This window comes from Aotus nancymaae, unplaced genomic scaffold, assembly GCF_030222135.1.
Source record: "Aotus nancymaae isolate 86718 unplaced genomic scaffold, 86718_ANA_hifiasm-v0.15.2.pri h1tg000010l, whole genome shotgun sequence".
In the NCBI taxonomy this organism is placed as follows: domain Eukaryota; kingdom Metazoa; phylum Chordata; class Mammalia; order Primates; family Aotidae; genus Aotus; species Aotus nancymaae.
The window spans coordinates 73,623,660-73,639,726 of record NW_026988421.1 but is presented as its reverse complement, the minus strand read 5'-3'; the positions used below and the strand labels follow the sequence as shown (position 1 = coordinate 73,639,726).

General features: G+C 37.1%; 1 protein-coding gene and 1 non-coding gene across 9 annotated transcripts in view; both read right to left on the bottom strand.

Annotated features, from left to right (window-relative positions):
• NRG3 (neuregulin 3) overlaps positions 1-16,067 on the bottom strand; it is a 1,106,210-nt gene that overhangs the window by 619,987 nt on the left and 470,156 nt on the right. For all 8 annotated transcript variants that reach the window (XM_064374391.1, XM_064374395.1, XM_064374396.1 and 5 more), the window contains exon 2: positions 882-1,011. In XM_064374391.1, the coding sequence (XP_064230461.1) occupies positions 882-1,011 (130 nt within the window). The remainder of the gene's footprint in view (positions 1-881; positions 1,012-16,067) is intronic.
• LOC135274057 (U6 spliceosomal RNA) lies at positions 15,055-15,160 on the bottom strand. Its single transcript, XR_010341871.1, has one exon. It is a non-coding gene; the product is annotated as a U6 spliceosomal RNA (small nuclear RNA).

Here is a 16,067-nt window from a genome sequence, read left to right as displayed (position 1 = left end):
GAATAATTAATTTAATAACTGTGTCATATGAGAAGAGTAAATAAAGAGAAGAAAAGGGTTGTGGATATATGATCACTGATGCATACACAACAGCAAAAACAAATTACCAGGGTACTGCTGGAAATGAAAGCTTGGTAAGAAATATTTTTCAGATGTTAATTTGATTCTTCTACTGAGCCTTAAAGCTACAGTGTCTACAAGTGCACTCTTTATCCCCCCTTGTTTTTATTTGTAGCCGTTATATAACCTTATGTCTCTAAAAACCAATTAAACACCTTCCTGATCTCTACTGGGAGTTTTCCCCAAGTAGTTCTCTACCTAGACTATAACAGGACTACGATTTCATTTACAACATCTTGCTGGAGAGTGTTTCATCAGAGGTGTTAAGAAAAAGTACCAAAATTAATAAAGGAGGGCAGAAACAAAATAAAATGCGGTTTTCTCTGGACACAAAGTCTCTGGGGTTAGTTCACAATAAACGCTGAGATTCCAGATCTTAGATGAGCAGTTTGCTTCTCTTGCTATAGTCTGTAGGTTCTCAGGAACAGATTATTTCTGAGTACTAGGATATATGCCTATGGTCCACATCATAAATATATGCTTCTAAAGTATGTAATAATTATTTCCATTAACTTGGCAGATCTAAAAGTAAATCTTTCTTTGCTTGGTCAGGTAAAACTTAAGCCATAACTACTTTGCTTCCGTTTTGTCTTCTTCAAATGCTAAAGACACAGCAGCCTTGCCCTTTCCATATTAAGACTCCCAATTCCGATATTCAAATGATGGGACTGTGGGTATCCAAGACACTACATTCCCGACGCTGTTAACACCCTCCACCCCCAGGCCTTGCAGAGGGCCTGCTCTTTCCACCAGTGGCTTACCGACAGTGTTTATGCGATCCAGTCAGGGTTTCGATCACAAAGCACTCGCCATCATTGAGACAGTATGCAAGGTCCTTGTCTCGGCAGGGTTTGAAGTGCTCAGATCGCTCTGTGGAATATGTCGTCGTATCTGTCAGGGAAAGCACAGTGGGAAATGCTGTCAGCAGGACATTCTGACACCACCAACTGCTGTCACTGGCCCTGGATCTCTGTATGGAGGCCTTATCATGGGATCTGACCTCTGGGACTCTAGACAGACAGACCCAAACCTCCATGGTACTGACCAAATGCAGCTGGCTGTAACCACTGTATTCAATTGTCTTATTTCTCCACTACATTTTAACTATTGGAGTCACTCTGGAGAAGCCCCATTTGAGGACACGTAAACACTAAAAGCTGAATGAGCCTGAGTTAAACACCCCAAATCCACTCCCATTAATTTCAGTTTTAACAAACATGTTGTATGAAGGATTGAAACAACATTTCCTTCCCTTTATTGCTGCCAAATAAAATTAAACATCTGATCAATGTATATTGTAACTGTTCTGTGGAATCCAATGTCAGTTTTGGGGATTTTTTTTTAGTTACAGCTATAATTGGCTAATAGCTAAGCCAATTATTCTTTCACTTTCTCCTTTTATTATGTAATTAAAATGCAAATGTTCTAAATTCTGAAACAGATTCTCAAATATGAAGAATGTTTCTAGTAAATATTTAACAGGATCAATTATTGTCATTTTTTAGCATTATCTTAAACATGCATTTTTAAAATCATAATTACTTACGTTCTCAAATTGTTATATATCAATATCTGCATCCCAAATACAAGACTAACCATAAATATGTGCTATCTACAAGATACAGACTCTATTACCACATGTAGACATTATTCTAGTTACAGTTTTAAGCAATTAAACTATTAGCACCAATTCTACTACAACATTCAAGAAAAAATATACTTCAAACATCAAAGAAGAATAAATTATTCAGTGCTTAAGCTTTTAATTTCCTTTACATAGATTTAGATTAATAATAATATTCAACAGCACGGCACATTATACCAGCTTATTAACCGCAATTGTTTGAATATGTCTCCGAAATTCCATTCCATGTGTTGGAAATTTAATCCTCAAATTCATATGTTTAAAGGTAGGGCCTTTGGGAGGTAATCAGGATTAGATAAGGTCATCAGGGTGAGGCTCCATGACGGAACTGTTGGCTGTTTGAGAAAGAAGGATTGAGTTGACATGCTCTTGCCCCCATCCATGTGATGCCCTGCACTGCCTAAGGGCTTGCAGAGAGCCCTCACCACCAAGAACGCCCTCAGCAGATGCAGCCCCTTGACCTTGGACTTCCCAGCCTACAAAGTTGCAAGAAGTAAGTGTATTTTCTTTATAAATTATCCAGCTTCAGGTATTCAGTTAAAGCAATAGAAAATGGACTAAAACAGTAAATTAAGGTCACAACGAGCTTTTATTGTCACAACTGATGGAAAGTGAACATTTTAAAAGGAAACTCACCCCTGTCTCTCCCACATATAAAAATCCTCATGGGGCTCTCCCGGAGCAATAACTTCAAAATCCATAGTAGAGCAAACCAGGGCATGGACCATCTATATGTTTATCTCTCTGGTCTCTTCTTGCACTCTAAAACTTTATGCAACTTAATTTTCAATTATTGTTCTATTTCCCCAAAATACCAAGAACTGTCACATTGCTCCTTCTTCCCAGACCTTCATTCTTTGTTAAAGACACCAGAAACCCTCAGAACTGAGATGATCTCATTTTGTGCCTCCCAATGCCTTTTACCACTTTCATCACTGCATTCAACCCTGCAAGTAATCCTTTCTTTGTTTTATCTGTTCCTTTCCTCTGTAAGGTCCTTGAGGGCAGGCAGGGAGGCTTAATGAGAATTGGTGCTCATAAAAATACCTTCAAAATATCTGATCTCTCTAACATTAACAATTAAATGCTATAAATGAAAGATATAATTAAAAATCTCATCACAATTTTACAAAAGTTACTGCATTTTGTACAGCAAAAAGTGAAATATAATTTAACATTTATGTCATCATTTTAGTATACTTTTTATAGTATTGATAAAGATTGCAAAAGCAAGGCCTTCAGATTCACACAGACCCTCACACATATGTTACTCATATTCCATAGGCATTGAAATAAACCACTATTGGTGTCCTTTTTCTTGGTGTTGCAATGAGAACTTATGTTTTCTATTTCAAAATATCTACTTGTTAATACTTTGGCACAAAATAAAGCCTCTGCAAAACAGACATATTTTCCATCTTGCAGGAGATTCTCTATAGTAAAGATCTGTTATTCAAGACAGTATGTGACAAACAGTCATACAGAATCAATCTCTCTATGGGAAATATTTAAAATTCAAGAGCTCTGAGCAAAAAATTCAATATGAAACGGTGCACAGTTGACTGCTACTCTGGCTGCTGAAGTATATTAACTCAAGATCAGTTAGTTAACTTTTCCTTTAATTTCCATTATCCATTTATTGATATTCACTGATCATGCTCCTAAGAACAGTTTTTCATTAACATAATCTACAGCATAAAAAGTGAGATCCTTATTTTATAATCAGTGGTTTTTACAAGCTACAGACTTCAAGTGCAACACAATGGCAAAGCAATTACAATCAATTAATTTCCATCTGACAACTGCTGTCTCTAGTGGTTACCGCCCCATTCTACCAACCGATTTCTCCATCATGTTATCATCTATCAACACATTACAGAGGATCAGAGACCCTAGTAAATGGCTCTGCAAAAGTCTGGGGTGGGAAAGCTGAGATATCAAGCTTAACATACACTGAGGTTTTCCATTTTCATAGCTTAAAGAATGCCCAAATTAATTCACAATGGCTTTACTGAATTCAAAGAAAACATTATTAGTATAACTTTTTAATAACAATATAATACATAATAATAAAATATTAGGTATAATTCTTTAAGGAAATAACTGAAATTATCAACACATTTGAAACCTTAGAATTTTACCTATGGATTTTACTATATATTATCTATATAGTATTACTCACTGGAAATCACAGAGGCATTGGGTAAGGTAAGTGTAATTCATCATGAAGTGAAATTTTACTCTTGAAAGTCATCATGCAAAAGATGTGTATGGAAATATAGAAAAATTCTGGACTCTTAATAAAATCACTAGGTTGTTATGCTAACTCTAAGACCACCTACCTAGATTTTTGTTGAATAAATAATAAGCATACTGTGTCTAAGTCACTCTTACTCAGGTTTTCTATTACTTACAATCAAACAAAGCCTAATAAAGAGATACTAATAATTTTGGATGGTATACACCCACATTTGCATATCTGATTAAAGTTCATGTATGTATTCATACATACATTTAATTTTTAACATTTAAGATAGACTACAAAACACATAAAATAGGACATAAACAAAAATAAGCCAAAAGTAAAATATAAGGTGCAATTCCTTATTTTCTTGCTGTGCCCTAAGGTGGCAGAGTATGCTCTAATGTATCCAGCTGAGTGTTTTTATTCTGAAGAAGAAACATGGAACATTTGTGAGAATGAGAACATGGAGAACTATAAAAGTTATGGCCCTAAACAACCTTGGTGTATTTTAGTAATCAGATATAAAACTCTCATCTGTGAGCAAATTCAACACTTTTGGAAACTTGTTTATATTTTTTAAAGCGATGCCACTTTTAAGATAGTCCAATACACTAAGCTGGGTATAGTATATGGTACTATTTTGGCATGTACTTAATCAAACTTCTGCTTCTAGGAATGTAATTTGGTAAATAATTTGTTATAGAGCTATTGCCTTCAAAAGAATTATATGGATGAAGGTTCCTGTAAGTAAACAGGAGGGGCCTAATGTTCCAGTGAATTCCAATTTGTCTTTCAAGGCTTTTTTTATGTTCCCTTATTCCAGAGTGGGCCCTGCTATCAGACATCACTCTCTTCACATTCATCAGCTTGTGAAGCTCCCATCTGACTGGACCATGAACTTCCATGGAGCAGAGAAGGTCTTCATATCTTTAATCCATGGGCCTATAGATGGCTTGACACAGAGAGGCACAGAATAGGTATTTATAGAAGGGAGAACTTTTGGCTGAGTGCAGTGGCTCACACCTGTAATCCCAGCACTTTGGGAGGCCAAGGTGGATGGATCACCTGAGGTCAGGAGTTGGAGATCAGTTGGCCAACATGGTGAAATCCCATCTCTACTAAAAATACAAAAAATTAGCTGGGTGTGGTGGCAGGTACCTGTAATTCGAGCTACTTGAGAGGTTGAAGCAGGAGAATCACTTGAACCCAGGAGGCAGAGGTTGCAGGGAGCCAAGATCGCACCATTGTACTCTAACCTGGGCAACAAGAGTAAAACGCCATCTCAAAAAAAAAAAAAAAAGAAAGAAAGGAGACTTTTTATATACCATTTTTCTAACTGTTTGTGTTAAAAAGTGGTATCATAGGCCAGGCACTCTGGCTCACACCTGTAATCTCAGAACTACGGGGGCAAGGTGGGAGGATCACTTAAACCCAGGAGTCTGTGACCAGCCTAGAAAACATAGGGAGACCCCATCTCTACAAATAATAATAAATTAGGTGTGGTGGTGCATGCCTGTGACCCCAGCTGTTCAGAAGGCTAAGGTAAAAGGATCACTTGAGCCCAGGAGTTCGAGGTTGCAGTGAGCTCTGATTGTGACACTACACTCCAGCCTACACTACCGAGTGAAGCCCTGTCTCAAAACAGTAAAAAACAAAAGTGTTATAGTGAAGAAAAACTCTATTTTAAAAATGCCTGGAAAGTGAATTAAGTTCGGACATAGAAGAGCTCCAACCACCTCAGGAAAGAGCACAGAATTTCATAAAAGGAGGGAAAATCAGCTCAGCAGCATGGAGGACAAAGAAGGAGAAAACAAAGCAAAACAATTGGAAAAGGTTTTCCAATAAAGAGGGACAGGAAGAATAGAGGAATATTAGGATTACGATGAGCAGAGATGCTGATAAGAAAGGGTTTTCCAAGCACCATGACCAAGGTCTAGGGATCAGCTCAAGGAAGTACTGCTCCTGGCATGAGGACTAGTACCCTATCACTTGGGGCCACAGGAGCTGTGCAATTATCTGGATCACTTATCTGGAACTTATTATAGGTAATTTAATGTGTTTTCTTATTTTTTATAGGTTTCGGTCTCTATCCCCAGGGAGGTCAGGGAGAGTGCTTTGCTTTTAAGTTTTCTATTCTTTCCATGTCATGTAGCATACATAGTAAGTAATCAGTACAGTAATTAAATGCACAGTGAGAGGTAGTGGTGGTTAATTCATTAAAGGCAAAATGGGAAGAAAATGTTGGGCTAGAAGACAGAAATCCCTGCAGATTTTGCAATGAAAGTTAATTTATTATGAATTAAAACGATGGCTGGGTTTCCCCTTAAGTACTGAGTGGAACCTGAATATTACTTATGGAGGTCTCTATGTTGCCAGCACAATGCAGCACACTGTGGGAGCACATATTTTGTTGCAGGAACAAGAGACCTAAATTGGCTATTACAGATAATAATTGCATGAGATAGTCAAAGAAAGGGAGAGCTTAATTCAGGCTATAGTTATCTCTGAGGGTTTCTTAAAGTGTTGGCATTGGAGCTAGGCTTGAATATGTGTGAGTGAATTGGCACAGGAAAAGGAATACTAGATGAGAAGAGCAAAATCACCTAATTAAAAAAAAAAGGAAAACACTGAGACTCAGGCTAGACCCTAAACAAATTCTTCACACTCCTGGCTTAAACATGTCAGATTTCCTCTTTGTCTTCTAGAGTTCAGCGGGCGGACGCGCCAATACTTCATAGTGAGTTTTGGGCGGGCCACTCTTGCGAGGATGGGAACCCAACCCAGAGCTCCAGGATTTCCTCTCTTACATCTGCTGAAGTGCGGTGGCCTCAATTCTTAGGGCAGGAAAATAACTAAACATAGGCAAAGGAGATCCTAAGAGGCCGAGAGACAAAATGTCATCATATACATTTTTTGTGCAAACTTGTCAGGGGGAGCATAAGAAGCAGCGCCCAGCTGCTCCAGTCAACTTCTCAGAGTTTTCTAAGAAGTGCTCAGAGAAACAGAAAATCGTGTCTGCTACAGAGAAAGGAAAATATGAAGATATGGGAAAGGTGGACAGGGCCCATTAACAAAGAGAAATGAAAACCTATAACCCTCCTAAAAGGGAGATAAAAAAGAAGGATCCCAATGCACCCAAGAGGCCTCCTTAGGCCTTTTTCCCGTTCTGCTCTGAGTATCGCCCAAAAAATAAGGAGAATATCCTCGCCTGTCCATTGGTGATGTTGCGAACAAACTGGGAGAGATGTGGAATGACACTGCTGCAGATGACAAGCAGCCTTATGAAAAGAAGGCTGAGAAGCTGAAGGAAAAATGTGAAAAGGATATTGCTGCATGTCGAGCTAAAGGAAAGTCTGATGCAGCAAAAAAGGGAGTTGGCAAGGCTGAAAAAAGCAAGAAAAAGAAGGAAGAGGAGGATGATGAGGAGGAAGATGAAGAGGATGATGAGGAGGAGGAAGATGATGAAAATTAAGATGAAGAAGATGATGATGAATATGTTGGTTCTAGTGCAGTTTTTTCTTTTTTCTTGTCTATAAAGCATTTAACCTCCTGTACACAATTCACTCTGTTTAAGGAAAAAAATTGAAATGTAAGACTGTGTAAGATTTCTTTTTAAACAAACAAAGAAAACGTCAGATTCCTCGAGCAGTTTTTTCTCTCCCATAGAGTCCATGATATGACGATTCCCTAAGAAAAGGTAAGAATCTGGCAATGAAATCTAAAAGCTTTTAGGATTAGCAAACTGCCTTTACAAGCCAGAAGCCATTTAAATATGGTTGTTGACTCCAGCAGCCTCTTCTGTAGGAATAGTGTAAATGAAACCTGCTGCCATATATATTAAAATCTCCTGCAGAATCTGTCATATATCAGGCACCCAGGAAGGAGCACTGGCATGAGACTGAGTTATAAAATATTTAATGGTAAAGGGAAATTGCAGGAAGAATGCAGTGGTGTTTGAAAGGGAAACAAACCATTTCTCAGCTGGCAAGAGGCAAAGATAGCTTTCTCCCTGCTGCCAAAGATCAGACAATTGTTCACTTTGCTGGCATGGGAGAAATGGGGAGTATAGGGCAAGGATTTTAAAAGTTCAATTGATTCGTGGAGCTGCTGTGAGAACTGACAGTTCTTGATGTATCCCAGAGCCATTAATTCTTGCAGCAAATGTAAAAAGGGCCCTTGTTAAAGTTGCATGACGTATCTGCCACATTGCAGTTTGAAATCATGCTTTTAAAAACTGTTTCAGCTTATTTAAACCTGAATGGGACATAGCTTGTTCAATGGAAATGCATTTATTTGGGAATTGCAGAGCTTATCCTAAACTAAATATATTTCCTTCAACCTGCATGCCAACACGTGCATATTACAAACTGCTTTAAACTATGATAATGATAACAGCAGCAACTGTCACCGGAGCCCTTGGCTTATGCTAGGCTCTGTTCTATGTGCTTCATAGACACTATCTCTGCACCTCACATCACTTTCCTTAAATGGCCTATTTTATATTACCAGCTATCTCTAAATTCAATAGTTGTTTTTTTCTTTTTGTCCGCATCTCCTTGAAATTCTCAAAAGCATCTGACACTCATAACAACTCTCGCCTTTGTGAAAACCTTTCTTTCCTTGGCATCCGTGTTATCACATGGTCTTGATTTTCCTCTTGATCTTTGACTTTCACCAACTCAGTATCATCTAATCTATATTTAAATGCTGGATTACTTAGGACTGGCTTGCAAATAACTCCGAGCATATACTTAACACCATGCTCAGTGTTTTCCTTTAGCTGTCTTTTTTGACCTCAAACTAACACATTATGAATTTGTGCTACTTTTATTATCTTCCTTTTTTTTTTTTTAAACAAATAGAGAGATTGAGTCTTTGTTTAGTTTACTTAGTTTACTTCTTTGGCCCAAATGTTCATGGCTCTTAGCTGGGAGCTTCTGAATACAAATTCAGCTTAATTGACTCTATTGTACTGTTCCCCACAGGTCACATTTTTATTTCTATTTGTTTGTTTCATTATTATTTATTCTCTAGGTGAGTGCTATTCTCTGTGTGGCCCTCAAATTAGCAGCCTCAGAACTATCTTTGAGTGAGAATATTAGAAATGTAAAGCATGGGCTCTATCCAAGACCTACTGCACCAGAAATGCTAGAGGTGGGTCCTGGATGCTTCTGTAGAAAGCTTTACAGATCATTCTCATATACCCTAAACTCTAGCTGGCCTGGGTGATCCACTCTGTTATCTGCATGCCAATAACCTCAATTTTATACATCCAGCTCACAGGTTTCCCTGAATTCCAGTCTCCCTACCTCTGCCCTCTTGATGGTCATCCCAAAAGCACCTCAGAATTTGCTTATAGAAAATGGAATTCTTGCTCTTCCTCAACAAATCTGTTCTTCCTTTAGTACTCCCACTCTCAGTTTATGTGACCCCACCAATCCCATTGCCCAGGCCAGAAACCTAGTAGTCATTCTCTTGATCCTGCATGTGCAATCACAAAACACTGTTGATTCTAACTCCTAAATATCTTTTGAATCTACCACTTTTTCCTTCTCCACTTACCTGGAATATTCCTTATAGACCTGTTTATGTATGTGCTAGCAGCCCTAAAATGAATTATTTACAATAACATCAGTTTCCATATTATTTGCAAAAAAAAAAAACACGTAGCGATCAGTCACTGCTGTTCAGACAATCACATCATGGCTTTTCTTGGCTCTTAAGATGAAGACCAAAATCTTCCCAAGCCCTCCGTGTCTCTCAGTCCTCATCTCATGCATAATAACTGCCCCCTACTTTCAATACACAAGCCACAATGATTCAAATTTCCCATGTCCCCTCAGGCCTTTGCAAATGCTTTGCTCTGCAGGGAGCTACCTTGCACCCCCACACTCCCACAGTTGTCCACAGATTTCATCCAGAGAACATATTACAAGACAGAAAACTTCAGCAAAAAATAAATTCCCATTGGATATTTCTGTTCTCTACAAAACTCTCTATAGTGTTGCCCAGTAAAGGCTTTCTTCTCTGGGTCCCTATTACCATTTACGTCGCAGACCAACTCCTTTCTCTTTCTGCTCTTTGTCTCTCATTGTTTCAATCAAAGGAATGACTGCTACTCGTAGTCTTGAGCCACAGATAACACATATGTCTGGGAAGCCTAGCCTTTGAGATGATTTGTCAAAGTCTAACAAAAATGAGCCACACCCTGTGGGATATTCTCAAACTTGCTACTAAAAATAATAATTTTCATTATTTCCATTTGTTTATCTCATAAACCATATGCTTCTGAAAAATACAAACATGTTTTATATCTGTGTGTGTGTGTGTGGACGTGTGCATGTATGTGGGTATATGTGTTCCTAATAACTAACCCATCACCTGATATCCAATAGTTATTCAATAAACACTTATTAGCTGAGGAAGACTTCAGCTAATAGACTGATTCCATCTTCTGAATCAGGTGTGTTGGGAGACTTGAAAGAGATGTCATCATAGACTTGAATTACATGGCCCTTCTTCCTCTGACACTATGTTTCCTAAGCAATTTTCTAATTGAAATTTGATTTCCAGTGTTAGTTTGGATGCTATCCATGGTAGCGATGGTGTTTTCTTCTCTACAACATCTTTATTTCCCAGATGTTTCTTCATATGAAACTTTTAGAGAATAAAAGTTTCTCACACATAGCAACAGCCTCCTGTCCAGTCTCCCTGTACCTCACACTAGCGACTACTGCTAACTCAAGAGTTAACACACCCAGCTCAATAATAACTTGTGAGCTCTCTTCAACCTGTGGCTAAAACTCCACTGGGTCTTCATTACACAAGATTAACAAACAATTCAGCAATTCCCCACACAAGCCATCAGAGAAGGCTCTCTGCGACTGTACTTCCTAGTGTCTCTCTCAGTTTCCTTGAGCTCCAATAATATTAGAACACATATGGCCACTTTTAGACTCTGTGAGTTTAAATGTGCTATTCTCTTTACCTTATACATAGCTATATGTCTCCGCCTAACAAATAAATTCTAATTGTTTCAGATTTATGTGAAATGTAAGCACATACTGAAGTCTTCTCTAACTCCTCAGGTTAGAAGTGGCTGAAAGTATTCAGAGCTCCAGGCACACTTCCTATTCATCTGTAATACTGTGATGATCACTCTGAATTGCAATTTAACTGCTTACAAGTTCGTTCTCCATCCTCTTCTTAAACTAGATTATGGGTTCTTAGGGACTAGCAAATGAACCTCTGTATCACCATAATTTATCACAAAGCCTGACACACAGTAAGTGCTTAATGCATGCTTTCTGTGAATAGTATCATAATAGTTATAACAATGATTATACCAACATCATAAGCATATACAAAACTGCGGAATGATAAGGTAACAGCACCTTGTTGCTCTAATCTGTAATAATGTTTTTGGAAATGAATGATAAAAAACATATCTGTATTTCTGTGAACATACCTGAGACTGACTAACAATCAAGGGTTTTTATATGTTCATGAGTTCCATGTGAGAAATAAAGCAGTTTTTATTAAATGAGTATTAATGTGTTTGTTTACTCAAGAATTTTTTCCCCCATCAAAATTTCTTGTCTGGAAAGTATGTGTGGATGTGAGGTTCAACATATTTAATAAGTCATATGGAAATTACAGGACTAATCAGAATAAATCCGTAGAGCCATATGAGAGAAGCAGGGTCCTGGAGGTCCCTCTGGGGCTATATGTTAACTCTTGTTTCTGGATTAACACTGAGGAGGTTTGAAAAGCCAGGCATCCAGTGTGGCATGATGGGGGGTGGAGGACATTTTCCACAAGGATTTGAGCAGTGGTTGTTTACCATCTAGAATGAAACCACTGTAATTTCTTAATAGTCAATACAATTAATGGAGCACACTGCTGTACATCAGGTCTTCTCTCATTATATAAATCTGTCTTCAGTATAATTTGAAGTCAGGTATGTGATACCTTCAGCTTTGTTCTGGTTGCTTAGGACTGCTTTGGCTATTCAAGCCCTTTTCTGGTTCCATAAGAATTTTAGGACTTTTTCTTTCTAATTCTGTGAAAAATGACGTTGGCAATGTATTGGAATGGTGTTGAATATGTACATTGCTTTGGTTAGTATAGTCATTTTATTGATATTGATTCTTCAAATCCATGAGCATGGGGTGATTTTCCATTTGTTTGTGTCATCTATGATTAGTGTTTTGCAGTTCTCCTTGTAGAGATCTTTCACTACCTTCATTAAATGTATGCCTATGTATTTTTTTTTTTTGTAACTATTGTAAATGGGATTGAGATCTTGATTTGGTTCTCAGCTTGACTATTATTATTGGTGTTTAGCAATGTCACAGCTATTTGCATGTTGATTTTGTATCCTAAAAATTTACTGAAAACATGTAACAAATTTAGAGTTCTCAATGCTATAGTAACCAAAAGACATATAGATAAATGGTACAGCATGGAGAACTCACAAATAAAGCCACATACCTACGACCAACTGACCTTTGACTAAGTCAACAAAAACATATACTAGGGAGAGGACACTCTATTAAAATGGTGCTGGAAAAATTGGATAACCATATGCAGACAAATGAAACTATACCTATATCTCTTTCCATATAAAAAAATTAACTGAAGATGAATTAAAGATTTAAATATTCCAGGCATGGTGGTTTACGCCTTTAATCCCAGCACTTTGAGAGCCTGAGGTGGATGGAACTCCCGACTCATCTGAGGTCAGGAGTTCGAGACCAGCCTGAACAATATGGAGAAACCCCATCTCTATGAAAAATACAAAATTAGCTCAGTGTGGTGGCATATCCCTGAAATCTTAGCTACTCAGGAGTCTGAAGCAGGAAAATTGCTTGAACCCAGGAGGTGGAGGTTGTGGTGAGCCAAGATCACACAACTGCACTCCCGCCAAAAAGAAAAAAAAAAAAGACTTAAATGTACAACCTGAAACTGTAAACATCCTAGAAGAAAACCTAGGAAAAACTCTACTGAACATTGGTCAAGGCAAAGAATTTATGGCCAACTCCTCAAAAGCAAACATCATAAAAATAAAAATATATAAATGAGAGTTAATTAAAGGAAAAAGCTTCTGCACAGCAAAATAAACAATCAACAGGGTAAACAAACAACATACAGAATGGGAAAAATATCTGCAATCCATGCATCTGACAAAGGGCTAATACCCAGAATCTACAAGGAACTCAAACAACTCAACAAAATAAATAAATAAATAAATAACTCCATTAAAAAGTGGGCAAAACACATGAACAGACACTTTAAAAGAAAACATACAAGCAACCAATAACATATGAAAAACATTCTCAACATCATTAATTATCAGATAAATGCAAATGAAAATCACAGTGAGATTCCATCTTACATCATCAGTCAGAATGGTTAATATTAAAATGTCAAGAAACAATAGATATTGTGAGGATGTGGAGAAAAGAGAATGCAAATACATTGTTGATGGGAGTGTAAATTAGCACAACCTTTATGGAAAACAGTATGGAGATTAATCCAAGAACTAAAAATAGAACTACCATTTGATCCAGTAATCCCACTACTGAGTATATGCCCAATGATACACCCAATCATTATATAAAAAAGATATCTGTAATTGTATTTTTCTGGCAGCACTATTCAAAATGCCAAAGATAAGGAATCAACTTAAATGTCCACTAATGGATAGTTGGATAAAGAAAATGTGTGTGTACGTGTGTGTGTGTGTGTGTGTGTGTATAAAATATAATATAGTGTGTGTATACATATGCACACATATATGTAACAAATGCCATATTCCATACATATATACACATATACACACACCAGAAATACTATATACCATAAATTCCACAAAGCACTACTCAGCCATGAAAAAGAAATCATATATTTTGCTGCAAAAGATATATAAAATCTAGGATTCCCAAGGCTTAGTAACAAAAACACCATGGCACTGGTATAAAAATAGATATATAGATCAATGGAACACATTAGAGGAACTGGAGGCAATTATCGTAAGTAAAATAACTCAAAAACAGAAAGTCAAATACTTTATGTTCTCGTTTATAAGCGGGAGCTAAACTGAGTACACATGGATATATAGTGGTAAATAATATACATTGGAGATTACAAAAGATGGGAACATGGGAGGAAGGTAAGGGTTGAAAAACTACCTATTGGGTTACCAAATCACCTTTTGGGTGATGAGTACACTAAAAGCCCAGACTCTACCACTATGCAATACATTAATGTAAGAAATCTGAACTTGTACTCCCTAAATCTATAAAAATGAAACATATATATACACACATATATAAAATAAATCTGTCCTTAGGACTTATAGTTTTAACAATTCAAACCAGCAACCTTGGGACAAGAGAAACTTTAGAAGTCAGCATGTAATAATAATGCTTGGAAAAAACCCATTAATCCAATACAAAGATCATTTTCATTTTACTGAAGAGAAACCGAATTATGAAGGTACCACACAACAGTCTTATTATTTAACACCTTATCCATAGAAAGGCAGGGAAAAGCCAGAGAAGTCCATTCCATAAAGAAATCTCTTTAATAGTCTGCTTTTTTAACTGTGCTGAGTTTTGGACTCTTTTAAGCTACATATATTCGAGTCTCTCCTTGCCAAATGCTCTATTTATCACTCCAGAGTAAGTAAACATAAAAGCAATTAAAAGGCACCATTTTTTAGAAGTTCATTCATCCTGGAACCCATCTACCCAACACCATTTTTAAAAATTTTGATTTTTAATTTTTGGGGGTACATAGCAGGTGTATGTATTCATGGGGTACATGAAATGCCTTGATATGGGTATGCAATGCATAATAATCACATCATGGAAAATGGGGTATCCATCTACTCAAGCATTTATACTTTGTGTTACAAACAATCTTATTACACTCTTAGTTATTTAAAGTGTATAATTAAGTTATTATTGACTAAAGTCACCCTGTTGTGCTATCAAATAATAGGTCTTATTCTTTCTATTTTTTTGTACCCATTAACCACAAAAATAGGGAACGTTTCACGAATTTGCATGTCATCCCTGTGTAGGACCATGACGATCTTATCTGTATTGTTCCCATTTTAGAATATGTGCTGCCAAAGCGAGCACCCAACACCCTTTTTTTTTTTTTTTTTTTTTTAGCACACGCTAAAATACAGTGCAAGGTAGGTATTGCAGGGAGGTAGGTGGATACAAAAATAAAGACAGTGCTTGACTCTGGGAATTTCTATTACTTTCTCTTTCAAATTTTCTTTCATTCCATTATGGCTTTGAATTAATGTCTAAACATTGACTTGATTTTTCAAATTCCTTCATGAAAATGAATATCACTCACTTTAATTACTTAAAAATCTTCTTTCCCCTTTATAGTCTTAGCTTGTATTTGAACTATTTATTCGAGTGTGCAGAAATCCAAGCAGCTTCTTCTCTGCATGAGGCATAAAGAAGGCTTAGGAATTGCAACACAAGAGCATGGCCTGAAGCCCTGCTTATGCATTTGCTAACTATGTCAAGTATCATGATAGAAGTAGAAAATATATTCTAGGAGTAGGAGAGTTCGCAGAGAGGACAGTTTTGTCAGCAGCGGTGTGGCAGCTCTGCATTTTATGCAAGAAAGGCTTAGAGAGTGGGTTGAGGTGGGAACTAGACATATCTCAATGCAGCCTTTGCATAGGAAACATGTTTTTACTTCTATGGTGTTCTCATTTGGATGGATTGAGAAACTGAGATTATAACAAGACTAATTCTAACACTAGCCCCAGCTACCACCTCCAGATTCTTAGTGTCTTATCTGCAAATCACAGTTCAAAAAAAGTCAATCAAGAGAAGTTTCCCCCTCAAAAAAAAACAAGGCAACTGTCAAAGACACTTTAGAGAGTATTCACTCTGGCTGACTGGAAAAGTTACGAAAATTATATTAAAGACCTTTAAAAGATGAATAGTTGCTTAAGTAAAAGGACTATGTATCTTTAAGCTGTCTTGTATCTCCAGCCCCAACCCTAGATGGCATTTGATA